This window comes from Zonotrichia leucophrys, chromosome Z (genome assembly GCF_028769735.1).
Source record: "Zonotrichia leucophrys gambelii isolate GWCS_2022_RI chromosome Z, RI_Zleu_2.0, whole genome shotgun sequence".
Taxonomy (NCBI): Eukaryota; Metazoa; Chordata; class Aves; order Passeriformes; family Passerellidae; genus Zonotrichia; species Zonotrichia leucophrys.
Genome location: NC_088200.1, coordinates 66,701,058 through 66,729,054, shown reverse-complemented (window position 1 = coordinate 66,729,054; position 27,997 = coordinate 66,701,058). Strand labels below are relative to the sequence as shown.

At 40.3% G+C, this 27,997-nt stretch overlaps 1 protein-coding gene across 1 annotated transcript; it reads right to left on the bottom strand.

Moving 5' to 3' along the window:
• Positions 1 to 16,485: 16,485 nt before the first annotated feature.
• Positions 16,486 to 27,366, bottom strand: ZNF475 (zinc finger protein 475). The gene is given in 4 exon segments (XM_064736801.1): positions 16,486 to 16,637; positions 19,856 to 20,036; positions 26,676 to 27,197; positions 27,199 to 27,366. Coding segments are annotated over 4 exon segments (1,023 nt in total).
• Between the last annotated feature and the right edge of the window lie 631 nt (positions 27,367 to 27,997).

The following is a 27,997-nucleotide window of genomic DNA, read 5'->3' as shown; positions in this document are numbered from 1 at the left end:
CGTTCCCCCAATCCATTACTTTTCCAAAGTAGTTAGATGAAACCTTATAACCATACCTTTCAGCCTTGCCACAGCTCTTACAGTGATCCAGTCTAGATTTGACTTCTGTGGCCCATTGCTGATTTTGACCATTAATTTCTTCCTTGTTACAGAACACTTCATAAAGGCTGGGAAGTCTGCAGATCTACTAAGTCAGATACTCAGGGAGAAAAAACACATGACATAACAATACACCACCTGCACCGGAAAGACAGCCTGGTGGTTATAATTAATCAATATCCCAAAGGTGACCGTGTTCTTCTGCCTTTGAGAAAATACATGGCTTCAGCCAAAGTCTGATCTCAATTACACGCACAGAAATCAAAAACAATTTCACTGCATTCTCTGATATAAACAAGACTGAAGTTCAGGCTTCAGTTTCTTTCCTTTCTTTTCCCTCTCCAAAATACGATTCCACCAAGTTCCTGATCCACAGAAATTTTGAGTCTGTGGCATATGCAAACATACACAATGAAATTCAACCCACCAGATTTGGCAACATGTAAAGTATATCTGCTGAAACTTAAAGCAGGATAATATAGACATGGTCAGATATATAGACAATGAATTAAATAGGAGAGAGGGAAAAAAAGAGATGAAACAGAAGGGCTTAAAAAAAATAAAATGCTAGAATCCATAAGGCTCGCCTTTTCACTTTCATGACTAGTACGTCTTTTATTTTTGACACCCAGGTTTTTTAATGAATGTAGCTGGGGCAGCAGGAGACTTGAGCCTTCTTGACACTCCACTGATGAGCACGATGTGTACTTCCCCTTGGTAGGAAAAGTAACCTAAGGACCATTACAATCCTTCAATATCTTTCAAAACTTGGGAATCCAAGTCTCTTAGAGATGTTCATCCCGTCCATTGTGACTGGTCACTGTGACTCTCCCACGTGTGCCAGGTCTGCAGCAGGCAGTGGACACCCGGCAGGGCTGTCAGGGAGACCAGCAGGCAATGGAAATCACTTCTGTCACCACGTGCATTACTGAGTGAGGGGGGTGACACCATGGTGGCAATTCTGGGCATGGGAAGCTGCCACTACGCCAATGAGCTCCTCTGTGCAGCCTGTGGGTGGTACACAGCAGGGAGCAGTGATGTGGGAAAGGGCTGGAAGCTGCTGACAGTTCCCATGTTCCACCCAGCAACTCCCAAATGTGCTTCTTCTCCCAGCCACCTCCCACATCTCTTTCCCCAGGTCGAGACAGGATGCCTCCTCCCGGGCACGAGGCACCATGCAATGCTCAATATCTGGGGAGAGGGGGTGCCAGTGCCCAACGCTTGACAGGTGGCCTTCCCTCTGAGTTGTTTTCATCAAGCCCAGATGGTGATGGTGTGCCACAGTCCTGGTGCTTTTTTTCCACATGGGTCTGTGTCTGAAGGCTGTGCCCCAAGGCTAGGGAGTCACAGACCACAAGCAGCACTGTGACACAGCGCTGAGACTCGCTCGTCAGACTGTGGTCTCTCCTCGTGGGAGTCCGTCAGACAGTCTGACTTTGAGAGGAAATGGTCCTCATCTCTCTCACTGACAGTGCTTCAGCTCCTGTCACAGCCAGCAGAAGCAACCTGCTGAGGTTCCTAGTGGTGCCTCTGGGAAAGAACTTAAAAATCATGAGTCCTCTCAATGTACAGCCAGCTCAGAAGGCAGACAGTGATCTCCTCTGAGCCCCTAATGTGTGTGACTAGGACTGTGACCGGGCCTGAGAGACCATATTTTGTAGGGTTTATGTCCTTATTTTTTCCTTTTAAAAATTTACTTATTTTATTATTTTTGAAAACAAAAGAGCAAAATAGGAAACAAAACCAAAAACATAATTAGAACCAAAAGTGCAAACAATATACCAGAAAGCTAAGTTCCTAAATCTGAAGAAAATACTGTGCAGCATGTCAGGTGAGTTCATAGCATCCTCTGAATTGCTCTCATACAGCATAAGGATCCTGGCACATGGTGCTTGAGAAGTTACTGAAGGATTCCTGCTTGAGCAGGGCCTCTGGGATTCGGGAAGCATGCCAGGAGTGAACTGTCCTTCACACATTGCTGGTCTGTAGTGTGTGCATCTTTCACTCCAGATGTGTAACAGAAGTGTGAGTAGCAGGTATTAGATAAATATTAATGAGGAATAAAAGACCTGGGATTGAGCAGATTGCTCAACAGATTTCTCAAGCAACAGCACTACTATGAGCAGAAGCAACCAGTTCTGCTCTCCATAATCCCTGCCTGGGAATGCATTTGCAAAGACCTGTTTCTCATCAGCATTACAGAAAATGCTGAAGATTTTAGATAGTCATATTGGTCTATCTGCATCTGACTTCTTCTAGAACTGGTTTGCAACATTTTATATTAATTTTAGCTTCTACATTGTCTGCTACAGTTCAGAAGATCAGGCTTCCAGCAAGCTTCAAGTTCCTAGCAAACCACTGCGTCAGGTTAGAGTGAACCATTTCTTGGAGGTTAGAGTGGGCAGAGGAACACAGGGCTGAGCCGTAATGTTGCACTCCAGCAGTTTCATCAGCTGCGGAGTGGTGGTGATGAGCCTTGCCTGGCAAAGGCTCTAAGCCTGAACTGATGGCTGGTTTTAAGGTACTTAGAGAGGCCTGAAGAGAAGGTGCAGTGCTAGTGCAAAGTATTACTCTTCTTAGAGGCTGTCAGATGCCTTAGCAGTCTGTGTGGAGTTCCTAGTGGCTCTCCTGCACTCTTGGTTCTTAGCTTCACCCTGGGGAACTCTCCAGTTATATCAGTCCCCAAAAGCCTGGAAGAGAACTGGATGTCCACCAAAACTCATTTTCTCAATATACTTCTCTATGCTTATACAGATAATCAGCACTCTTCAAGAGAGTAGTTTATGGTTATAAACATCTTCCAATATATCATTTGTGCCCTTCACATGCCTTTTCACATAAAGTCTGTGTTAGAAGTAAAACATTCTAGTCCAATCTCAAGTAATTTCACTCCTCTTTAAACAGTACATTCATGTACAAAAAGAGCTGGAAATCAGTGTTAGCCACCAGGAGACATGATCTTGAAGTCATACTGCAGAAGGAGGTCATGGTTTTGAAGGAAGCTAATAAAGTGCAGATAGAGCAAACCTTTTGAAACCTTAACCATATGAGAAAATGTACTTCATGTTGACTCATATGTAAAACCTGCTTACAACAGCACTTTAGGAGAAATTTCTGGTCAGAGCTCATTCTTTCAACATACAGAAATAAAATATCTGAGGTGTGTTTCTAGATGTAATCTGGTTACAGCTGCAAAACACTGTTCAATCTAAGACGAATGCAACAGTACTTGGTAAATTCCAAAGACACAAGAAGGATCCAGAAATGGAAAGAATGCCAGACTCTTGACTCGAGGAATTTGCATTATTTTAGTGAATAGAATCGCCTTCAGTGTTGAAGCTTGTTTTCCATGCAAGTCAGACCTATGAATGACTAAATCATAATGCTGTTGGATTACAAGAGTTCAACCATTTCAAATTAGCAGAAGTGCTTATATTGCCACCTGCTGGGCTTCGTTGCTTCACAAGCACACAAGCAAGCCCACTGTTTCTCAAGTGTCTCTTGCAGATGCGAGGTTGCCAATAATTTAAAGCTGAATGAACAAAGAGAGTCACAGAAAAAAGAAAAATTAAAAAAAACTATCAGTGTTAACGTGCATGCAGTTCCAACAGACTACTTCTCACTAACACCAAAACCCCTTGTCAGAAAACTAACTATACAAGCTGGTTTTTGTTAAAATACAAGTAAATCCATTTTAAGGTCCATGTTTGGTCACTCCTACCACATGTGAATGTACCTGTTTACAAGACAGGACAAAAATATATTTGAGATACTGAATAGCGGGGCTGTTTTGCTACAATATGGCATCTACTACAAAGACAGGGCAACAGAAAGTATTTGAACCCTTTTAAATAGAATAATTTACATCACTTCTATGCTGTTTTAGTCACTTCTATTGTTGCACAGATACTGTAGAGGGCCGTGTCTGCCACAGTGAGACTGTATAAGTTCCCAGCTGCAGTCAGCTGTCTCAGTGCAGCCATCCTGTTTTATGTCCTGTTTTATGCAATGCGGTTCATCTACAAAAAGATGCAGCACCCTTGGTGTAGATGTGATAGCCCAAGCTGGTGACAAGTTTGCAGCAAGCAAAGTGCTTCCTGAACACCTTTTCTCTCTGTAGATTTAGAAAAGTCATGAGAATGGCAACTAGTAGAAAATTGCTGCATATGAGACTTTGCAATTAAAGTTTCATACATTCTGTGAAAATCGTATTCTTTCTTCCACAAAAAACAAATCTTAGGAAATAACGGAAATTGAATCTAAGAACACAGAATATTTGGGGGATTTCTGAATCTAAAAATTTTTTTCATTAAATAAAAAATGCGGTGGGAAAAATACTTTTAAAAATTCAAAATCAAAGTTAAAAAAAAGTTGTGGTTTGGCCCTTTACTTTTACTCCTAAACAGGTTTTGGTCCCTTGACCACCACGCTATTGAACAGGGACAAACAACATCCTAAAACAAGCAAAAAACCCTAAAAATGCTTGATTTTCACCTGCATATCAGCTTTATTCTTTCCACTTCCAGGTCAGAGGATTTATGGCTGTTTAATAAAGTTTTTCTTGGAAAACATGAAATTGAAAAACATGCTTCACATGTATGTTTGGCATTCATCAAAGGATTCTAACCCTCTATTTCTCTTAGACTTTAAGTGAGGCACGCTGAGAAATACATCATGAGTGGAAATAGCTGGGGTTTTTCTTAGGCAATTCAACCACGTGCAGCTCAGAGCAAGGGACACCACACATGCTGCAAAATCTGTCTTCAAATAGAATGTGTTAGCCTATTTGGATGATCATGAATAGAATGTTTTCAAGGTCAGAACCTGGTGAGTTGAACTTAGCTGGATGTTTAAATGCAGTGCTGCAGACTGTAGCATGGCAGTGTGGTTGGACAGCTTCAGTTGCAGCTTGTCCTCTCAGAAAGGCAAAAACCTCCTCAATGACCAAAGCAGAACAGATCAGAAACATCTGTATTACCACAATGTGGAAAAGCACTGGGTATGTACTGTAACTCTGCTCTCAACAGCTGGTATCCTTTTCCTGCTCTTTATTCATGACAAACATCTTGCTTGCATTGGAGACTGCCACTCCCAATACCAGCTAAGCTCGGTTTTCATAACCATTTTCACTTATGAGAGCAGTGATAGTTTGACATATCTTCATGTTGATTTTATCCATAAAAAATATCTCTACGTGGTTCTGCAAGGGCTGGTTCATTTTACTAGGATGATACTGCAGCTTTTGGATGACAAAAGAATAGCTACTTCATGAGGCTGTTTGAAACTAATTACCTGTATCAGAGTAATTTTACTGTATAGAATTTTATTACATGATTTTATATAAATGAATGAAAACATATGATGAAAATAAATTTGAAAAGTGAATACAAAAGTCCACCCATAAATGAGCCAATTAAGTCGCAAGCAAAACAACTATCTACAAAGAGGTGTTTTAAACAGGTTTTCGGCATGAAAAAAATGCAGACTCAAACTGTGGATAATAGACACAGATGGAGGCTATAAACTGGATTAAGGACACTCAAGAAACAGGAAAAAAAAACAGAAAAGGGCTGTGTTTTATTGAACTTTGACTTCAAATGACTGAGTTTATCTTTCCATTTATTTCAGGCTGGATTGCTGGAACTCTTAAGGCTCAGAGTTATCCTCCCTGATCTTTTCTGGAGTGCTGTGAAACTCCTGGACTTGCCTAGAACACACTGACATTTAGTGTGCCCCCTAGACTAGAAGTTAGTCTGTAGTCACTGAATAAGGACCCTGGGACTTGGTTCCAACTCCCCTTCTCCATAGACAAGTTTTCCCTTAGAACTGCAGACTACTAATATTTGAGAGGATCACATTCAGGGAAAAAAGCAAACTATAGATCTAATAAGGCTCCAGAAATTTTTGCTTAGTTCTAATAAAAAACCCTCAATACATTCATAGCACCTACGTATAATCACTGGAACTCTACTGGATAGAAGCTCTCTTCAGTCTTAGAAACACTACGCTGCCTGACATTGTGCTTGTCCTGTACTCATCATCAAGCCCACAATCCTTCCTCAGATCCTTCCTAACATGTGACAAACTTTTGTGCAAACCAACAGCTCATTCCAGCTTCCAAATACTACAGTTCTCTAGTTAAACAGAGCTAGATCTCTTGAGATATGTAGGCACCTAACTCCTTTGACCACAGATGCTCAGGAGGAGAAAGACTTCTTACCTCCACTGAAAATAAACTGCCTGTCCAGACCACTTTGTACCATAGCCACATTTCTAACAACTCTCTATTCTCTCTGGCATTCAGGTCAGCTTCACAGACCAAACTGAATGGGAAACACTAGAGAACCTGCTGGTATTTTCCGCAGAGCTCTTTTTCGAAAGAGCCAACACAATACGACATGGGTGACCCTCTTGGTATTTTCAGAAGCCTCAATTTTGCTAAAGCTAATACTCTGGAAATTGTACCGGGTATTTTTAGTGTGACATCAATGAGTAATCTGGTATCTAGTCTGCTATGTTACCTACATGAGATAAAGTTTGTAAAGCACTCTTGTACCCTGCACATGCCAAGGTTAAGTATACAGAAGTGGAATTCTGTGAGTGCTCAGTTCTCCCCTAGTACTTGGTTTATGAAAATTCAGGGCTGAAATATGTCATGTATGATAGATCAAACAGCCTGTCTTGTCTTTGAGAAGCTGAATAGACTAAGCCTCTTTATTCTTATAGCCACAACTGTGTTTTTCAAGATGCATACCCCTTCTACATCTTATCTGCTGCATGATAAAATATTTCTTATTAAGGGATTAAAAACCCTCCATGTGGCTCTGCTGTATTGTTTGAATGAATCCAGAATATGGCCTTGTAACATGGGAGTGTAGCCTGTGATCCATGTTTCTGACTCTGGCATCTTCCACACTGCACACACGTTTTGCAGCCTCATGGCAACACACTGAGAAGTTTAACTGTTCTCCAAGAGGTATTTAGAGAAGGTACCTCTGTCTGAATGCATCAAATAAGCCTAAATGGAGCAGGGGACACAGGGAGGAAAACAACTACAGGGAAAGCTATGGTGGCTAACAAACCAGCATTTGTTACAAAGAGGGAGTAGACTGGTGAAAGAGGTCTTGGAATCTGCTTTTATCACAAGCTGTATCTGGCAGAGCCCTTATTTTACATCTTTCCAGCCTTTAAACCTGGTATAAATAGACAGTAAGTATGGCTTGTTTTGAATTGGATGTATTACAACAATAAAGTGTGAAACTAACCTGAAACAGCCAGTTTCCTAACTATTGAGATTTACAAGTCCTATGAGCTAACTTAGGTAAATCTTTTTCCCTTTAAGGTGCCAGAGAAAGCAAGGAAGGCAGAGCACCTAATTGTTTTGAAATTGAACTCCTCTTTCTGACAAGACTGGCAGTTTATCCTCCATTTGAGAATGTATCCTATAAATTTTTCGTCCAGACATCTCTTACTGCTGCTCTAAATACCTCTTTATCACAATCTGACTTGGCAGACTGATTCAGCTTCAAATACAGGTACAAATCCTATCTCAATTCAAACACGTTTACCTTAAGAAGCCTTGTTATGTACATGTTTCACAGGTGAGGGTCCACATTCTTGCAGAGATGGCACTATTTTTAAAATATACGCATCTTTCTTCTTTTAATTTGCTAACTCTGAATTCTTGAATATGTACCCTAGAGATACCACTAGTCACAGCAACATGCTACGAACAGGTCCCCAGGCAGTCCATGTGTTTTGGGCCTGGAGCATGAAACCACTAGAAAGCTGATGAAGGATGGTGCTGGGATGGGTTCTTGCTTGAAAAGCTGAATGCTGGTTTATTGAAAAACAGGATACAGGGCAAAGCAATGCAGTAAAACAAGACTAATGGGGATTCAGGGAAGGGAGAACATTCTGAAGAATATATATAAACAGAAATGGGGGCTGAACAAGGGTGGTCAGAGCCAACAGGGCAACGGGACAACAGAACTTGGAGGGAATTAACGTATGAACACAAAGGCCTGTGGAAAAGAGGCTTCTGTCATCCTAACACTGGGATGTATTACTTACTGCAACCTTTCAAAGGCTGAGGGTCTGATTTTAGTAACTGGCCCTTGAGCCTCCATGACTCTCCCTTTTTGCTTTACTAAAAAAGCCTCTCTCACAAACCTACACAAAGACCTAACAAAACAGGAGTACATAACTAACACAGTGACAGTAAGAATTGTAACCCACAAGACAGTTTCAACTAGCAGCAAGAGCCAACCTGTGAGCCCCCAACCACCAGGGAGTCCATCAATCCAGTCTCCATCACCTTCTGCTTGCATCTTCTTTATTTCATCTTCTAGAGACTGGATGCTCTGATTAATAGACTTGCTATGTAAGAACAGACTTAAACAACACATGCCCTCAAACTCCTGACAGCCCTGCCTCGAGGTGAGCAGCAGGTAGTCAACAGCTGCTCTGTTCTGCAAGGTACCATACCAGATGGTGTCGGCATCTTCAAGCAGGCTGCTTACTGCCATGGAAGTAGCACTGGACTGCTTGCTCAGCAACACTCTAAAGGATTTAACTCTCTGAGAGCTTTGGCAGCAGCCACCCAAGGCAACAAAAGGTTACCTTACCTCTTACCTTTGCTCCAACTCGTAATTTGGCTATCACAATTTTCGTCAAATTCATCAAATGATCTCCTTTTGGGGGCCAACTGACTCTTCCAGCCTTGAATCAGGGCCATGTCAGGGGTCAGGAGAGCGAGCCGCCCAAGGCTACAGGGACCTCCCTGGGGGCGGGATGGAATCCTGGGCCATGCTCGGTCGCCACAGACAAGAAACACACCCTGAGGTAACCTTTTGGGATGCAGGCTGGACTAGGAGGTAATGGGAAATGTGTAATTACACCAATTGTTTTCCCTTTTATAAAGGAAATTATAGGGAATGACATTTTGTCTAACAATCACACTTTTTCATCAAGCCTAACTATTCTGCTGTCCCATTCTCCCCATCTGAGCTTGTAATAAAACTTAACACAGTAATTCATTTTTGAGGATCCCAATAGATCTAATTCTTGGGGTTCCTCTGGTGCATGCTCAAGTCTCTCAGCCCAGGTGTCCCAGGTATCCACTGGGCTAGGCTTCTTGTGGGGGCTGTTGGGGGAGCTACCTTGCCTTCTATGGAGAACACCCACAGTTACCGGCCACTCATCCACAGGTAACCCTACAAGGCATGTAGACAGGGGATTGTAAGGGCTTTCCATGGACAGACACAAGCTATCCTGTTTCAGTGTCCTAGCAAGGGTGACCCAAATGTTGTGGCTGGCTGGTGGGATCACCCAGCTAAGGGCGTGTGGCACAGTGAGGAGCATCCAGAATCCTTTCATGGCGGCCATACACAGAGGTCTCCTGGTCATGGGTGGTCCTGGCTTCTGGGGACACAGGTTGCCCTGCAAACAAAACAACAGCAACAAGTCAAAATGTTAGGACTTGTAGTAGGGATAAACTTGCTGAAAATGAGTACTCTGGCTCCATGCCTTGTCACTGATGGGCAACATACATGCAGTTTAACAAACTGGTTTATGGTTTCCTTGGGAAAATCTAGGGCAAAGTTCCTGTATATCTGGGATTAAGTCCTGCTGCGCAACTGCAAAGCTGTCCATGGGATCTTCCTCTGGGCCATGCTCAATGTCTGCAAAGCCGAGGCTGGGGATCATCCCATCAGGTGTTTGGATTAGAGCAGTTTTTGCAGCACTTTTGATGAACTCCAAGACAGCCTGGGGAAGGTCAATGGCCTGACCTTCAGGCTTAGAGTAGTCCCCCTTCCCCAGCTAAGTGCTCTAAGGCAAGGCATGCTCACCCCTCCTCATTTGCATAGTCTTCTATGACTTTTCAAAGTTGCCTTTTCCATACTCCCTCCCATAATATATGTTCAGCAGGAGAAAGTAGGACAGGCACTGTATGTTTTAAATCACATGGCACTAAAACATGCATTGTCCAAGTCAAAACTTTGTTAAAATAAGGTGACCGTCTCCCAAAATCCTTGGCTGTTTTGCAATGTTCTTTCATCTCCCCATAGGGAGATCCCACTTGGGATTAGCTCCCCTCTCATACTGCACTGGGGCTGCTTGAATTTTAGCAGCCATTGTACAGTCCTGTTCCTTGACTGTTGGTGGTAACAGTGGGTGGTAAGAAAGAAAAGGAATAAAGGACGCTGGAGCATGGATTAGGGTAGGACCCAAAACAGCCGGGCCAACACTGTTTTGGGTAGGAGATGGAAAGGGAGGAGAGATGGCAGAAGGCAAGTGGCTCATCTGCAACCACAGGGAGTTTCCATCTCCTGTCCTGCTCTCCAGGACAGAGAGATTAGGAGCACAGGGGGAGAACTGGGAAGCAGGGCTAAAATATAAACTTTGAACTGCATCATAAATTAAATGAAAAAGAGTGCAGAACTTAGCAACTTTTAACTTTTCCTCTGTTTGCAGAACATGAAGTTTTTCCCCAACAGAGTCCCAAAAACCCAGTGAATTAACAGAGTCTTTAGAAATTACAGGAACATTCTTAAACAACCAACAAATTAATTGTTTCAAATCCCTCTTTGAAAATTATTTCTCCCTAAGAATTAAAAACTTCTCTAACCTGCATATATATGTCCTTTTCAGCCATGCTAAGCACATTGCCCATGGCTGCTCCCCCTCATCCACAGGACCTATAATGGAGAAGCACCCAGATCCTGGGCAGGCTCCCTGCCATTCGCCCTCCCGTGTCTCTGGGTCAGGCACACCATGTCCTGCGGGAGCTCACCAACAGAGCCGGTCCCCCTGCTGCACCAAGGGCATTGCCTCTCCTGGCAGCCTCGCCCAAAAATACTCATGCTTAGTGTCAGGGTCTGGCTAACCTGAAATGTCTTCTTCCCGATGACAGCTGTCCAGCAGGTGATCGCCTGGCCGCTTTCAGCGACTTCAGTGAGAAAGTCCCTGTTCGGGAGGCAGACGTAGCAACACGCTAAAACAGGTCCCCAGGCAGGCCACGTGTGTGGGCCTGGAGCACAAAACCACCAGAAGGCTGACGAAGGATGGTGCTGGGACTGGTTCTTGCTTGAAAATCCAAAAAACCAGGATACAGCTTCAAATACACACCAAAAACAAGAACAAGGATGGCTTCAGGGTCCAGGACAATATCTGGGGTGAGGGGTCAGTCCGGAGGGTTAGGCTCCAATGGGAGCAGGGCAAAATGGTGCAAAGGAGGGCTCAGGGACAGTGAGAGCCATTGGGATTGACAGGGCGGAGCAATGCAGTAAAACAGGACCAACAGTATTCAGGGAAGGGAGAACATTCTAGAGGATATACATAAACAGAAATGGGGCCTGAACAGGGTGGTCAGAGCCAATGGGCCAACAGAACTCAGAGGGAATTAACATGTGAATATAAAGGCCTGTGGGAAAGGGGTTTCTCTCGGCTTAATATTGGGATGTATTACTTATTGCAACCATTCCAAGGCTGGGGGATGATTTTAGTAAATGGTCCTTGAGTCTCCAAAACTAGTTACTTGCAATATTTTTCTTAGACTTCTACAAACTGTTCTGAAAAATATATGTTAATTATTATATTTCATGATCATCTGGAAAAATCTTAGAGTCCAGTGTTCTACAAGCTATACTGTAATACAAGGCTGGCCTAAATTTATTCATATTATACCTATGCATAACTTTTTTTTTTTAAATTTTGTTTGTAAAAATCCTGACACAGACATTCTACTGAAAATCTCAGTAAACTGCTTGAAAGTTCTGAGTTTCTTCCTTCTGAGTTTGACTAGCAACAAATTCCTGTTTGGAAATTGTTCAGTTGTTTTCTTCTGGAAAGAAGTCTCTTTAGTCTGGATATGTACAGGCTATCAGGGAGGCACTTTATGGGTTTTTTTGAGAAGTTAAACAGTCTGGCCTCCTGGAGTCTCTCTTGTCAGGTACAATTTCCTGCTCTGCTGTCAACTCTTTCTTCTCAACTCTGTGAAGATTATAAATTATTTTCTTCAACTGAAAATGATGGAAGTTTTTTTAGGAAATATATATTTAGGAGAAGTACCTCATTCTTGTGTGCTCCAGAGTCATCAATACTGTGTACATCAGTTATGTTATTGACCAAGGAATAAACAGTAATAGCATGCAAGAATTTAGACAGTCCCTCGGTCGACTTCTTGGAGGGTTTTCCAGGCTTGCAGGTTTCTTTTTTTTGGTGGACTTCACACCCCTGTTGAATCCTGCTTTTGCACAATCCAGCCATGTTACTGGGGGTGGCATGTATCCACATACAGCAAACTCATTTGTACCCACTGTGGTTAACATAGTTCAGAAATACAGAATTGAGAAGCCTTATCCCCACTGACAGCGAAGCAAAACTAAGCAGAGGACCCTGGAAGAAAACATTAATTAAGACAGAAGACCACCTAGAATTCCTTCTTCATGGACCAGCTCTGTGCACTGGGTAATAAACCCAAAATTCTCAACTATGAGAATTTGTTATTGTTAAGCAAAGATAGGCTTTGAAAGCCTGTGTGCCATCATAAAAAAACTGCACTATTTAATTGGATTAAGACACACACATATGTCAACATCTGATCATACTCATACAGTACAGTATATACATACATACAGTACAATAGATGTAGGATTTGTTTCAGTGAGCACAGGATCAAAAATCCTGTTTACAAATCCGGGACTAAAGCTTAAGCATTCAAATTGTGAGTAGTCACTACTGAAAACATAATTTCTACATGGTGCTATATGGTTTCTAGGTCTGTGGCCTGCAAAGAGAATTCACAGATCCATACAAGTGCTCACTATCTTCAGTTAGAAACTGACATTACATTTACAAATGTTTTTATTCCTCAAGTTGTGGTTCACTCACTCCCAGTAGCCTTTAAGAAAAAAGGTCCATGAAACTGTCTTGTTCAAGCCTATCAGGCATTTTTAACTACTGCCCTTAAAGATTCAGGACCTTTTGAAGTTTGTATGGTAACTGTGACATTCCCAACTCAAGAGATTATAACTCTTTGCATATAATACTTAATTACAGTTATGGATTCTTTCATTAATGCCCAATTTTTCAAGTCTGCAGTTAAATGCTTCTAGCTTGACTATGATCTTCTGATTTGCTTTTATAAAATGCCTCTTTTTAATTTGAAATTGGTAGGTTCAAATGGCTGAACTAAAACTTAAGTCATGGCTTTTATTTAGGATCAGAAAGTGCATGCTCATTTGTTTAATGTGATTAAATTTTGCTTGTCAATCCATGTCCTGACTTTCTGAATATTTTGTCCAGGAATATTTTTAGCTGCTCTCAGCACAATTGTGGGAAATTAGATGAAATGTCACTGGTTTTGAAGTACCAGAAGATATTTTTCAGCTCTTTAAATGTGCTGTGGCAGTAGGAAACATGGGATTCAGCTGGAAATAACATTGAGCCAATAGTGGATGAGATAAGGTTAAATGACAAATCACTAAAGTACGGAAACAAAGGAAGCAAAGTAGCTCAATTTCTCATTTCCTTTTCCTCTCCTGCAAAACAAGTCAAAATTATACATGCCAAGCAATAATTGTAATGCTCATAAGATCTCATTTTAAGTCTGCTGAGAGCAAGCCATGAAAGCATTCTCAGTGCTTCTCCCAGTAAACAAAGCTTGCTTTGACCTCACTGTCATGGTCAGCGAACACACCAGCACTGGTGAGCTCAGCAGAAAAGCTTGTGACAGAGTAACCTTGGGATGTGAGTGACATCTGAAACGGAACAATATGCACTCCTATGTCAGTGATTTTTATATTTCTACATATTTTGGAAATCATTGTTTGCATGAAGTTGTGGAGGGAAGGGAATGCTACAACCCTTGAGATCTTTCCAAGGGTTGTTGGCTCCAGCTGAGCTTCTGCATGCTCTGGTCTCACCATCAGCCCTCACAGCCCAATGCTGACTTTACTCTGTGAGTGGTAAGGCTCACCATTTCTCAAATCCCACATTGAATCCAGAACTCAGCAGCAATCACCAGCTAGCGGAGACAGCTCTTAATTTGACAGATCCTCATTTCCCTTTTTAAAAGATGATGTGGAAAACATACTCTAGGCTTATGGCTTCAGGAGTTCCCCTACAAAAGTATTTCTGGATAAGACACAATATACACTTAATATGGGCACTTTTTTATTGTTCACAAACATTCAGCTCATCAGACAGATTTTACTACTTTTTGAGAAAAAATTCCAGAAACCAAAATATATCCAAGTGTAGAGCTGACAATGAAACACAGAAAACATGTTCTGGGTGAAATCTCGGACAGATTTAGAACCATCAAGACACTAAATCCAACTTTCAGAATTACACAGGGACTCCAATACATGAATTCCACCAAGAGGCAGAGCTGAATTTTTAATGGCAAACATTGCAGTGACTCTGCAAAGGCTTACTTTCTTTAAAATATGTTTTTGCTCTGGAAGTGGATGTAGTGAATCTCAATGACCCAATGAGGCAGATGTAACCAAAAAATGCTTATTGCGTCTAAGAAAAGAAAGTATTCCAAGAAGAGCAAGAGGGGACACAAAGGTGAGATTGTATGATATCCATAATCCTACAGTTACCAAACCACTTGTCAGTGGGCCAGCCCTTGGTGTGACCTCAGGAGCTCGCAGTATATGTTGCCAGCCAGCAGCTCCTAGGAGCCAGTCTAGCAATCACAAACTAGTGCCCCTATTCTTCTGTCCTCAGGCCACATGCCTTCTCCAAGCCAAAAGAAGGAGGGGTGGCATTGGTCCAGCTCCGACAGCACCTCTTCTTATGCTGGAGACCCTAACAACAGATCTGCAGGGTTTACACAGCTTTGTTCTGTAGAACAGAAACTGAACCTTTGACTCCTGAAGATATCTATCTTCAGACTATACAATCCTCATTCCAAAGATGAAAGGGCTGCTGAGGTACCATTGATTGTTTTGGAAATTATTTTCACCAAAGAATGCTGGTACTTTTCCAGTCTGAATTAACAGCCCGCCAGGGCTGGAGTCAGGAGCATTTCTCTAATAACAGAACAAAGATATTGCTTCTTGTTTCACTTACTCCACAAATCACACAGCTTGATTGCTTGGAAAAGTTGTTGGTACCCGTATTTCATTTTAGTGTGTATGAAAGCACTCGCTTCCTCTGATTTGTAAGTACAATAGTAAGTGTGAATGCTCTGAGAAAAGTCACATCAATCACATAATACACAACACACAACTCTAGGCCTTAAGCCCATACATGATGTACAGTTTCTTTCATGATATCAGGAAGCCTAGATTGCTAGTTCACAACTTGTACTGGATTTTGTCATACCTTTTGAATAACCTCACCACTTAATAAAAGGCTTCAGAGTAAGTAAAATAATAATTGCTCTCTGCTGTACCTTGTAAAAGGGAGTATTGCTTCCTTCATGTGTTTAGCCTATTCCTATACTGATGTGTATACTCATTCCTCTACACAAGGTAACAGCATTTTTCAAAATAGCACCTTCAAACACCTTCCCCATGGCTTTCTTGTATAATACCCATTCTTCCAGCCAGCACTGGCTCTGTTATGGCCACAACTGGTACAGAGGGCAGGGTGGTATTTTATGCCAGCCATCTGGCACATCATGATCATTTTGTCTTGACATTAAAGTGTTTTATTTTACAAAGTTCGTGACCAAGATGTGCTTCCCTGACTTACAAATCTTTTTACATGAAGAGTTTACTGAGCTGAGGATAAATCACATGGTCAGCCTAATTCTTAAACAAAAAGAGGGCACTTCTGGGTGTTTTTTTTACAAACAGCCTGTGTCTGCTTCTACCACACGAATGGATCCCTTTACATGAGAAGGTTTCACATGTAGCAGTCAAGAGCTTCATAAGATGCAGTTACACATGAATGTGAACACTGGAGTGCTTCAAACAAAAAAAAACCCCCAAAAACTGAAAAACCCAAAAAAAAAAAAAGAACAAACTTAAAGGAGCTACATGGTTTCTCTGGCTAGTCAAGTTCGGCTAAAGATCTTTACACCAACCAGAGAGTCTTGGAAAGAGGAGAAGCAAAATTTTGTTTCCAATGAAATAATTTTCTCTATTTGACTTTACTCTTTAGTAGCAACGGCTGATTTTTACTCTGGAGACTTTTGAAGCACATGATATCATTAGACAATAAAGTTTTGGTGACCATGTCTCTCCAGATGAATTTTATTTCTCTCATGGTTTGTCTGAAAGGCATGGGTGCATGTGTGTGTATTCATGTGCACACACTTACACACACACACAAAAATGCTTTATTTAGCTTAGGATAAATGCGTGTCTGTGTCTCTGTGTATGTGTGAGCAGACGTGCATCTGTATGCATGTGTGTTACATCCACTTCACTTTGCAGGTTTTGGTTTACAGGACCTCTGGTGGACAATCAGTCTGTCTGGAAGAAAAGTACGCCCGCAAACATCACATGGAACTAGCTGGGCTTGGGCACTGGTCCAGGCAGCCTCATTTAGAGCATCAAGATCGTAGAAACCTTTGGCTGGAAAATTAGAAAAAGAAAGTATCAGCTTTCATTCTGGAGACCCACATTCAACTCTTTATGGAAAATATTTTCAGGAAATACCTGTTGACTGAGCCTTTCAGTTTAACCAAACCATATTGCTTTTGCAAATGAAAAAGAAAAGAAAGAAGCAAAAGAGTAAAAAGTATATTAAAAAGACTGTTTTTTGTCCCAAGGGTTGAATTAAATTAACTTCAAACTGAATAATTTTGTATTGTATGAGAGTACAGAGAAAACATCATGCTGTGTGTTATGATCTGCATTCTCAGCTAATTATTAACATCTTTGCACAGGTACTATAATCAGCAAATTCACTTTTTGGCTTTGCTTCAAGCTCTGTTTAACAAGCATGTGTTATCTGACCATGGCTATGTGTGGGAGCATATCATACTTGAGAATATGCTCTTTGTACTGCTCTGGACAAGGGGCCCAATTTTCTTCCTGTTAGAGTCCATGTAAGTTATACTTAAAAAGTAGAGTAAATCTTAGATAAGCCTAAAACCTTACAGACAAAAACTACAGTACTTTAAAGCCACAACTTCCTGTGAAGTCATTGCAGTGATGCATCTATTGTCATCTAAACACTAATCCAGCCCTACCCTCAGTTATTTTCCACTGTGGGAAGAATGACTGCTCTGAAAACTCGGAAGCATTCTTCAAACACTCAGATGTGTTTTCAAGATTTAATTTGGGTAAAAAAAAAAATCTTGTTTACTTTCATCTTGAAATGGACTTTCCTTTCAAAATGGATTTTCACATACTGTTGTTTCAAAACGATTTGCAAAAAGGCCAGTCAGGTTGCTTAATACCTGGATTTAGATCTTAAGGATTTTCATTTGAAGTGCATGCACAAAAAGGTCTACAAAGTCTACATGGCTCAAATTAAAGATGCATTTGCTTCACCCTTCTTATTTGGTATGACAATATAGAAAAAGATTTTAAAATCTGTTTTTTTTTCTTTGAACTGTTAGCAGTGGACAATTTTTGAAAGAAAAGGATTTTTGCATTTAAAAATATTTCATGGTTTCTGTCATTGGCACATGATAGAGCTCTTCATTAAAGGCCCATACAATTTTAATATGAATCATATCCAGTGGTTCACATAACCACAATAAGCCTTAGATCTCTTAATATGCCTGTTCCTAATGTTCTTTTTGTTAGAAGAGCAATCAAGTAGTGTTTCTTTTCTTGGCTGAGACAAATATCCCCTCTGCTTGCAGGAAATGAATGTGTATTTTCTGTACTTTGGAAAGTTTATGGAATATTAAAAAAAAAAAAAAAAAGAGGAGAGGGAGAAGGAGAGATGACTTTCTCCTTGCAGGCATGTGTTAGGCATTCCACAAACAAAACACTGTGTAATGAGGGCAGTGGTTGTCTTCCTGTGGCACTTGAGTTTTCAGAAAAAGATTTATGTAAGTTATAAAAAGTTTTATGAAAGCAGTTAATATTTCTGAGCTTTTTTTAAACATTGTCTATTTCATTCAACAACAGGGGTAATCCCTCCCCCCTGAGCTAAGAAACTGTGAGACATGCAGTACATGCATGTGGTCTGAAGGTCAGTTATAGCATTTACCACATGACCAAGAGTAAGTCCTATGGAAAAAGAACAACACAGCTTATTTTCTCAAGGCCAGGAATATGAGGCAGCTGCAGGGGGAACAACAGTTTTAGCTCAAGCTACAGAACAGATCAGGCTTGCATCAGCAGGCATTTAGGGACAGATGCTGGAAGCAGGTCAGTATCCCCAGAGGAACCGTGGGCACACACCTCACAGGAGATTGGAGGCGCCTGTGATATGACTCATTGAGTAAATGAGACAACTTTCTGATTCATATCTGGGAGCCTTCTGCTAGATTGTTTTCTCAAAGAGTGGTTGTCTCTCTGCTTTCACTCCTTCAAAATAAGAATAGTGTATTTCAAAATAACCTGATTTGCCTTTTTGCATCCCCCTCTTTCACATGGAATTCTCATTTTCTCCATCTGTTTTACCACACAATGTGTAATAATTAAAAAGTGCTTAACATCTTAAAAGGCAAATACAATGAAGATGTCTTTTGAACACATCTTTTACTGCAGATTCAAGTATGCCACTTGGCATCTGTTAACCAAGTTCCGATTTTATATTACTTCAACTTTGATTATTATTTTGAACATCTGGTTAGTGTTCTCAGTGATCCTGCTCTCTTCTGCATGTCTTCTGAGGACATATTTCTTTGTACTGCTGTAAACTGATCTGGTGTATGACTCTTTCACAAGTGAGTTGCAGGAGACTTTGTCTACTTTTCCAGACATTTTGGGAAGCTGAGGGAAATTGTGGGGAATTTAAAAAAAAAAAAAAAAGTGTGTGTGAATTAAATGCCTGTGAGGAAGTGGTCCAAACTTGGCCCAAAGTAGCTCAGACCAGCTGGCAGGGCCAGGGAAAGCATCCAGCAAGAAAGGTGAAATAACTTTATGTGGGAGTGGAAAGTCCTGGGAAGAGCTTCCAGGCAAAGCATGTATAGGAATTCCTTTACATCCTAGAGTGAACATATGACCCTCAGATACATATGACAGCCCATCTGTGGGGATGCTGGGGATCATCAGTGTTCATTGATTTGAAGAAGTGGAACCTTAGGAAACAGAACCCAGTGCACAAACATGTAGATTTGGCAAAAATTAATTGTTTAGTTTGTACTACATATATATTTTTCTCCACTGTGTTTATATTACAGTGTCTCACAATGAAAGCTTCTCAGACTTGTAAATAAAAAGGCATCAATATGGGCTGTTGACTGTAGAAGAATCTGGCTGAAGTATCTATACCTATGTTGCCTGAGGATATTTTATTTTAATGATTCTGTGTCATGTCTGCACGTTATTCTTGGATGTTTTTGCTCACTTTAAGACGTGCCTGTGTTAAAAGAAGTCAAAAAGTAGTAGTGTAGCTGTGAAGCAGGTTGCTAATCTATTTGTGTTTTGATTCAGGACACATTGGCACATGGAGGGGAATGTCCCAGGAGCCATGTTCCATAGATAATGACTACTTTTACTTTCAAGACTTTATTATAAGGTTTCCTTCTGTGAAGCAGAGGGAAAGCTTAAAACAAGATCTTGACAGTACACTGGAGAACAGCAAACTGTTTACCTATTGCTTTAAAATATTTTTTTAATTCCTCACAATTTTTTGCTCATCTCTCATAATTTAGTCTGTAGCTTACCTTGCACAGTCCTGACTTCAGGTTTTTTGGGTTCTGGCCTTCTCAAGTGCTTGGGGAGGTTTTCATTCTCCTGGTGCCATTTTTTCAGGCATTGTGGCTCATGTATACTAATAGATTTTGTTCCATACTCACGGCCACATATGTAGCAAATCACTGTTGGTGGCCGTCTTATCACTTTTGCCTGCAAATAACAACCATGAAGAAAAATAAATATCGTTTTCAATATTCACTTTGAATCAGAATGACTTTGTATGGAAGCAATCATGTAGATAAGGAATGTGTTATCTGTGAAATCTGTGTAACTGTTTTTTTCAGTCTGGTTTTGTTGGGAATCAGTCCTGAGGCTTGTAAGAGATATTGCCTCATTAAGTGGGCACCTGGAACAGGCAGGTTTCTTCTGCAGATGCTGGGATGACTGATGTGTGGGACTAATCTATACTTAACTGTGTTAAGTTTCCTCTCTTTGATTTTCATACCTGAAAGTTCATGAAAATTTGTTGTGAATGTTTCTAAGTCTTCACATGCAGAAACAGCACCTCTGCTTCATCAGGTTACAATGCAACATTCATCTTAAATGGTTGAAGCCATTTTTTACTTACAAATCAGACATAAAATGGAAAGCAGCAACAGAAGCTTCATCAGCTGAACTCTTGATGTCTAGTACAATAACAGAAAGACTCCATCTTCTACCAGAACACAGCTCAAAGCACTGTGTCCAGCCTTAGTATCTCTCTTAAGCAGGACAGCAAGGGCAGCTCTCCCAAGAGATGATTGTGGTTCTTTACCTCAACTTTTGACACAGATTAGTTATCTGGTGGAATTCTTGGCCTTCAAAGATTAAAACCAAGCCAGGATATTTCAGGATGAGGGGCAAAAAAGAAACTGCTGTTTGTTTATCCCAAAGGCCTTCCTTAGTGTAAACTTTGCCAGTGACTGCAGCAAGGGCAGAACTGGACTCTAAGCAAGTCATTGTTTCCACACTGAAGATCTGCTTTTGTTCTCAGAAGAAAACAGCTCAACAACAGAAGAAAAAGTTTCCTCAACCCCAAACCTCACAAATACATAATCTAAGGCTGAAAAGTGTATAATTACTGTGGTATTGCAGATTATGGACTCAGCTGTGTCCTTAGGCGCGTCTTGGGCTAGGCGTGGTGTCAGCACCAGCCGTGCTCAGGAAGTAGGATAAAAACATGCTGCAGAGAAGAACTCTGAGGCACACAGATGGGTCTCACAACTGCCAGCACTTCCTACACTTCTGACTGCAGAATACCAGTAAGAGATGAGCTATCCCTGCCCTCCTCAAGTTAGACGGACAGCCATGCCAGACCAAATACAGGAAACCTTTCTCACTCAAACAGGGGTGGTGGGGGTTTCATTTTTTCCTCTGCTGCTGTGTAAGACAAAGCATAACCTGTTTCCGTATTTATGACTCTTTCTGTCAGCCCATCAATGTGTTCACAAAATTCTGGGCAGCTCTTCTTGTATTTATGTTACAGTCTGAAAATGTCATTAGTGAACAATCTGCATAAGATTGCCTTCCTGTATCACACATGTAATCTCACTTACATGAAAGAAATACTACTCTATAAAGTGTATTTTTTCTGGGAAAAGTTGGACTTCATCTGGAAAGTTCTCACAGTGTCTTGAAAAGACGGGTTCTCCAAGGACATTTTCATCCTCTTGACTTACAAATGGAATTTCCTTGCTATCTTTGATAATACAGTGTTTTATATAAGCAAATTTTCTAATATATGTAAAAATACAGCCTTCTCCTATTTTTTAGATGAATACAGCAACAGCTATTTTAAAAACATCTTATAACTTTCCATTATCTAATTTCAGTTACTTCTTTACTTCAAGTTGTGAGCTAGAACTTGTCTGATTTTAAAGACTCTGGGTCCAGATACAAAGTCTTCTAAAGACACTATACATTTATTTGTAGGCTCTGGAGAGCTTTAGATAAGGAAATCACAATCTAAACTCCTGAGGTCAGAGAACTCATTTTAGTGTGCATTCCTGCTGTGGGTATGGTTATACTATTTTAGAAAGGGTTTCTTAAAAAATGCTAGGTGTAAAATCATTGGGAACACACTTTCCCCATGAGTTCTCATTAGCTGGGTTCCTGCCATTCATTTAAATAGTTACTTATTGGCTACAAACTAGGAAAGAACAATTTACTTATATTCACATTGTAGGGACTCTTCTATGGTAATAGAATAAGAAAAAGAAATCCTAGTGCAAATGCACAAATTTTTTCAAGTAGAAATGTCTGTCTTTTGCAATTTCCACAATTAAAAATGGTACAGAAACAACAGGAGAAAGCAGAATTAATTAAAAGAAATCAGATCACTCTTAGGATAGAGTTTTTTTATTGCCGAAAAATACTGAGATTGACCCATCACCACACATACAATTATATACACAAATTGTTCTCTGCACACATGTTTAAAACCTGAAAGAGATTAGCCTAACAATTGGTAGTAACAGATTTTTCTTTTTTTAACTGTGGAATCCAAGATATGATAAGCTTTACTTGGAATTTCTACAGCTGATGATATTTATCCTTCATTTCTTTTTGTTTTCAGTGTGTCTATCCCAAATATAACATCTGGAGGCCTGCAGTTTGAAACTAAACTATTTTTGGAAACTCCACAATTTTCCAACCCAAACTACTCACAGGCCAGTGGCTAGGCTGTCTGTTCACTGCTTTGTTTTTAACTTTCAAAAAGGGTTGTAGGGAAGGTCTGTTCCTGAGGATATGTGTTATTATAAAAATACCTACAAATACCTAACAGAGTAGTTAGGCTTTCCTCTGGTGTCTCAGTATTTTCTTTTTTACTCCAAGACTGCTAAGTATGTCTGCGTGACTATGAATGAAGTTATTTAGTTCAGAGGGCTATGCAACTATGTATTTTCAATAGACCTGACATTACTTAAGGTTAGCCCCAGGCTGCTGTTACGGTGTTACATGAGGTCAAATCCTTCCATACTGCACAAAGCTTTTTATTTCTTCTTAAGTACACACAATAAGACTGAATCCCAAACTTCCCTACATAAATATTTATCATCCAGGACTGCACACACCTCTTCCCTTCTTATTTGTTTAATTATCCATTTATTTTAATGGGAAGAGGGGGGGCATCCTGCTCTGGGATGGAGCTCTTGTCATAGACTTGAACTGCCCATGGATTAGAGGCTCAGGAAAAGAATGGTGCAAGCACTTAGTAGCAGCAGTCTATTGCATGAAAGCAACCCTTTCCACACATTCCTCTCAGCCAAGTAAAAGACATTTTGCATAAGGATCACGGACAAGGTATATGGTGACTATCTCATGACTATCCAAAGCTGCACTTCACAGTCTACAACAGCACTCATGTTAGGGTCACATGCCTTGAGCAGCAAGGTAATTCTGCAAGATTATGCATAACATTAAAAATATTACTCCACTGGAAGCATGAAATATCCCATTTTGCTCCTGATGTGGTTTTTTTTTAAATTGAGTATGTCAGTACAATGAATAGCGCATCCATGTACAAGCAAAGGAAGGAAGGACACATTCCCAATGATAATACTCAGTAAGCTTCATTTAAACCACCCATTCACTGTCCATTCTCATCTAACTTTCTATATTGCAAATTTATTTGTCAGTATTCTCTAGGAACGTATTCAAAACCACTTCAATGAGGCAAAAAAAGCTCATTGACTTTCCAACTTCATTAGAATTATACTGCCCCTGAAGAAGCCTTCCCTTTACCAAGATGCTACATGGTTTTAGGCTAGAGTAAAATACAACATCAAAGTTCTTGCTACACAAATTTTAAAGATTTACATTGTGTTAAAATGCATTACAATTCAGCAAAGGAACATCAGTGAAATCTTTTCAGGTAGTTAACCAGATAAGAAGAAAACAGCAGATGGCAGCACCATCTAATAGGCTTTTAAGATCAGCATTATCTACTGTCAAAAACCCCATAACTCATATACACACAGCAAATTATTGGTGCTCACTTACACATATCACATATTTTTGTCTATGACTTGCACTAAAACAGAATCTGTGTTCTACAATAGAACATAAGACTCTGTTTTAGTGCAAGTCTGAGTTTCAGTAGCTGCAGACACCAGTTCCATTGTTTGGGGTATCACAGCAGAATCCAAAGCAGAATTTCTGAGCTGATGTGACCCTTGAGAGTCTCTAAGCAATTGCTGTTATTGTACACAGTCAGACATGATTAACTCAGATGTGTTCGTTGATTCTGAGAGCGAGGACAGGTACTGGAAGAGACAGCTTACAGAGGCTGTTCAGTCTCCACCTCAAAGACATTTAATGCAGAACTGAGAAAGAGTTTGTCAGTAATGATCCTGGCCTAGCTGATGCCACACTTGCTGAAGGGGAGAGAACTCCAGGGCATACAGGGAGAAGTGCTTGCAGTTGTTAAGTTAAAATGCACTTTACATGGTATATGACTAAATCAGTCAGAACTTTATTTTGAAAATAAGGAAAATCCAGGTTTTTCATTTAGGGCATCTTTTACTGCATAAATTTATTTAACGGTAGCACTAATTCTCCTAAATATATAAGGGCTGGGTGTTTTTTTTTTTTTCAGTTATTGCTTTCCTCTGATGTTCTGCTGAATCAGGACTTTACGCAAGTAATTAAATAATTCACTGTCACAGTGAGTAAGTCTGTTAGATGAGAGAGGGACTGCCTCAAATGCTTTCCAGCCAGGACCAGAACAGTAGCCATTTCACTCCACTAGTGAAACACTATTTTATAACAGTATTAATAAGCAGCTGAGTAGCTGGTAAGGTGAGCAAAATGAAAACCATATGCTGGAAAAAGAGGAAGACTTTAGTGGAGACACAGACCTTGTCCCTGTTCATAATTAATCTGCAGTTATTCCATATGCCTAATGCTTTTCCACACCCTTCAATGTGTGTTTTACACACCTTTCAAAATGTTCAACTGGAAATGAAGATTCTCTCACAGAGAATTTAAATCTACAGGAAAGTGGCTTCCTTTGACAGCTTCTTATAAGTTGTCTGCAAGTCCAGAGGAACCCCTTGGATCACAGGATATTTCTTTCAATCTTCCCATCACATCTCTGCCTTTAATGTATAATTCTGTACTAAAGGATAGACCTCAAGAGATGTAAAATCCATTATCTCTTCCTGAGAGTCATTGTTAATAATAAAGTCCTTCAAAGTCAATTACAAACTGCAAGCTCTACAACCTCATTAGTTCTGCTGCAACTGATGAACTGTAACTGCTTGAAAGTAAATGAGGAAACCTGTTGTTCACACAGAAGGAATAACAGATTTGAACAGATTTCATTTTGGCTCTGCAGAGCTCACAGAAGTAAAAAGCGGCAATAATGTTGTTGTTCAACAAGTCAGCAGATGTGAGTGAATCCACAAGGGGAGCAGATATGTTGTGCAAGAGGGTAACTTTTTTTACAGATCACTGTCAGTGCCAAACCACACTCTAAACTTTTTTTTTATGGGACCATAATTATAGAAAATTGCCCTCACCCTCTCTTTTATAATCTACAGAATTATGTGTGATAGATTAAACTCTCTGCTTCACAGCCATGCCTTTCATTGAACAATCACCTTTAGAGCAATGACAGGTCTTTGGGAAAGAGCACAATGTAGTGTAAACAGCATCACTTTACCTACAACTATAAATGCAGCTGTGTAGCACTTTGAACTGCTTGTGGATAATGTAAAATTTGCTGATAAAGGCAAATTTGCTAAATATATATCAACTTTCCAAAATGTATCAATCAGTGGCCTCATGGAGCATAATAACTACATTCGTCAAAATATATCAATTAGTGGACTCATATAGCATAATAAAGAAGGACTCCTGAAGTCTTTAGTCTCATGTGAGCTAGGGTAATGCTATTATCTTAATTTTACTCAGCAGCTGGTAAACTGACATGTTACACACTTTGCCTTCTAAAGCATCTTAAGAAATGCTCTGCATAGCATTGCATTCCTTTGGTAACTGAGAGATCTAAATCCCATTTTTGAAAAAAATGTAGGCAATCAGGATTCCCGCCCGCATTAAAAAAAAAAAAAGGCCATTTAATTTGAACACTGGGCCTAAATTTAGACAACTATCTTACAAAACTCCTGGCCAAAGGACAGCTTGTGCAGAAACAAATGCAAAAAAATATCCAATCTTCCAAAACTCTGTGTAGCTTTTGGATAATGTGAATCAGCTTCTTTATTCTTGGATCCTGAATCAAATTCAGTGGAAAAAAATGTGCAGTCTTATTTATTTTGTTGTTGTTATACCCAGAACTGCTGCCTTTGAACATGCAGTCCTCAGTAAACTGATGTTGCATGCCAAGGTTAAGAATAACAGTAGAATATGAAAATCATGTTTTGAAGCGCTGGATGCTTGCAGGACAATGAAACATTGCATTTCATGTTAACTAAAGAAAAACACCTATCATCTCCTAAAACATATGACATCCAAACCTGGCCTGATCTGCTCAATAGAATCTCCTAGGGAACTAAATCAAGCAATAGTACCTCTTGGGGATATAACTCTTAAACTCTCAACAGAGAACCCAACTACTCCCATTCAAAAGGAAAATCAAAATAAATAGGAATAAGTAGTTTCCCTTAGTCCCTTCCCAGTATTTCCTTTTTCTTTATCTTCTATTTAGCAGAGAAAAATTTGCATGCAGTTAAAAGCTTCTTCTGAAGAAAAGTGATTTTAAATTTGACACCAAGCCAATCTCCCCTGGAGTGCCAAGCATAAGGATGCACGCACAGCCTTTCATACAGCACATGGTTAGCAATTTACCTGGTCTGACACAGCTGGTGCAGCCCTGCTTGCTCCTTGATGGGCCTCATGTTGAATACCACTTGCTGGGCCAGGTCCAGATCTTGGTGCTTTACCAGATTTACTAGCAGCAGCACTTGGTAGCCTCGCGCCGCTGCCGCCTCCTTTGCAGCACCTTTCGTGCACAGGGAGACGGTCAGGAAAAAAGGTTCGGCCACACTTGCTACAGGGCACCAGCTGGGCTTGAGCACTATAATAAGCTGCTTCATTTTCATCTGCAAGTGTATAGGAACCAGAACCAGTAAGGACCTCAGGTTTCTTGGGCTCTGGCCTTCTAAGGTGCTTTGGTAGCTGATTGTTCTCAATACGCCACTTCTCCAGGCACTTAGGTTCATGTATAGCAATAGATTGTGACCCAAATTCTCTGCCACAGATATAGCATACCTTGAAGGGAGGTCTTCTTGGTGTTTGAGACATGTCTGAAGAATTTGACTGTTGTGATATTATTGCAGTGCCTGGTTACCTCTTCTGGGATCCAGATTCCTAGATGTACTACTTCGGGAAATATTCTGGGAAGATCTGGCACATAAGATCATGAAACTTGCACTAAAGGCAAGGTGTTACAGATAATAGTGGCTTCTTCAGCACTTGATAGACTACTGCAAGTTCTGTTCACATTGTTTTTCTTGGCATATGTTTCCTTGAAGAACATCACATTTCAGGAAACTTCTCTCTCTCCAACACATAAAGAGTTTGGGAAAGTCTGGTATTCAGAATGATTTTACATCTTCTTAATCCATTTTCACTAGCCAAAATATATTAGGGACTTCAAAGCTGGGACACTGAACCTTATGGCTGCTTCAGTAGAGAAGGGGATTTCTGTGTGTTATTCTTTTGTCTTTTGTTCTACACAACCCTGAAACAAATGAAATTAGTATAAATTAATAAATGCATTCTCTCTAGTTAAGGTTACCAACCACTGGTTTTATCACAAGGAACAATTAACCTTACTAATCTGTTATATTTTTAATAGCAGATAAATAACATCAAATATATTCTTATCTGCAGTGATCAGCTGAACAATGTAAATCTGAAATTCTGGTCCCAGAGGATTGTAAAATCATGAAGGACATGAAATTTGATGGGTTTGCACAAACTGAAACTGATGACATGCAAGTGGCTTGGTGTATAACCAATATGCTTTACTTTCAGTTTCTGATATTTCTGGCAGTCTTCAACGTCGATACTTAAACATCATTTCCCTGTATCCAGAGACATAAGAAAAACTCTCTCATTAGAGAGACGTCAATGTCCAATCTACAAAGGGACAGTAAGAAAGGAAA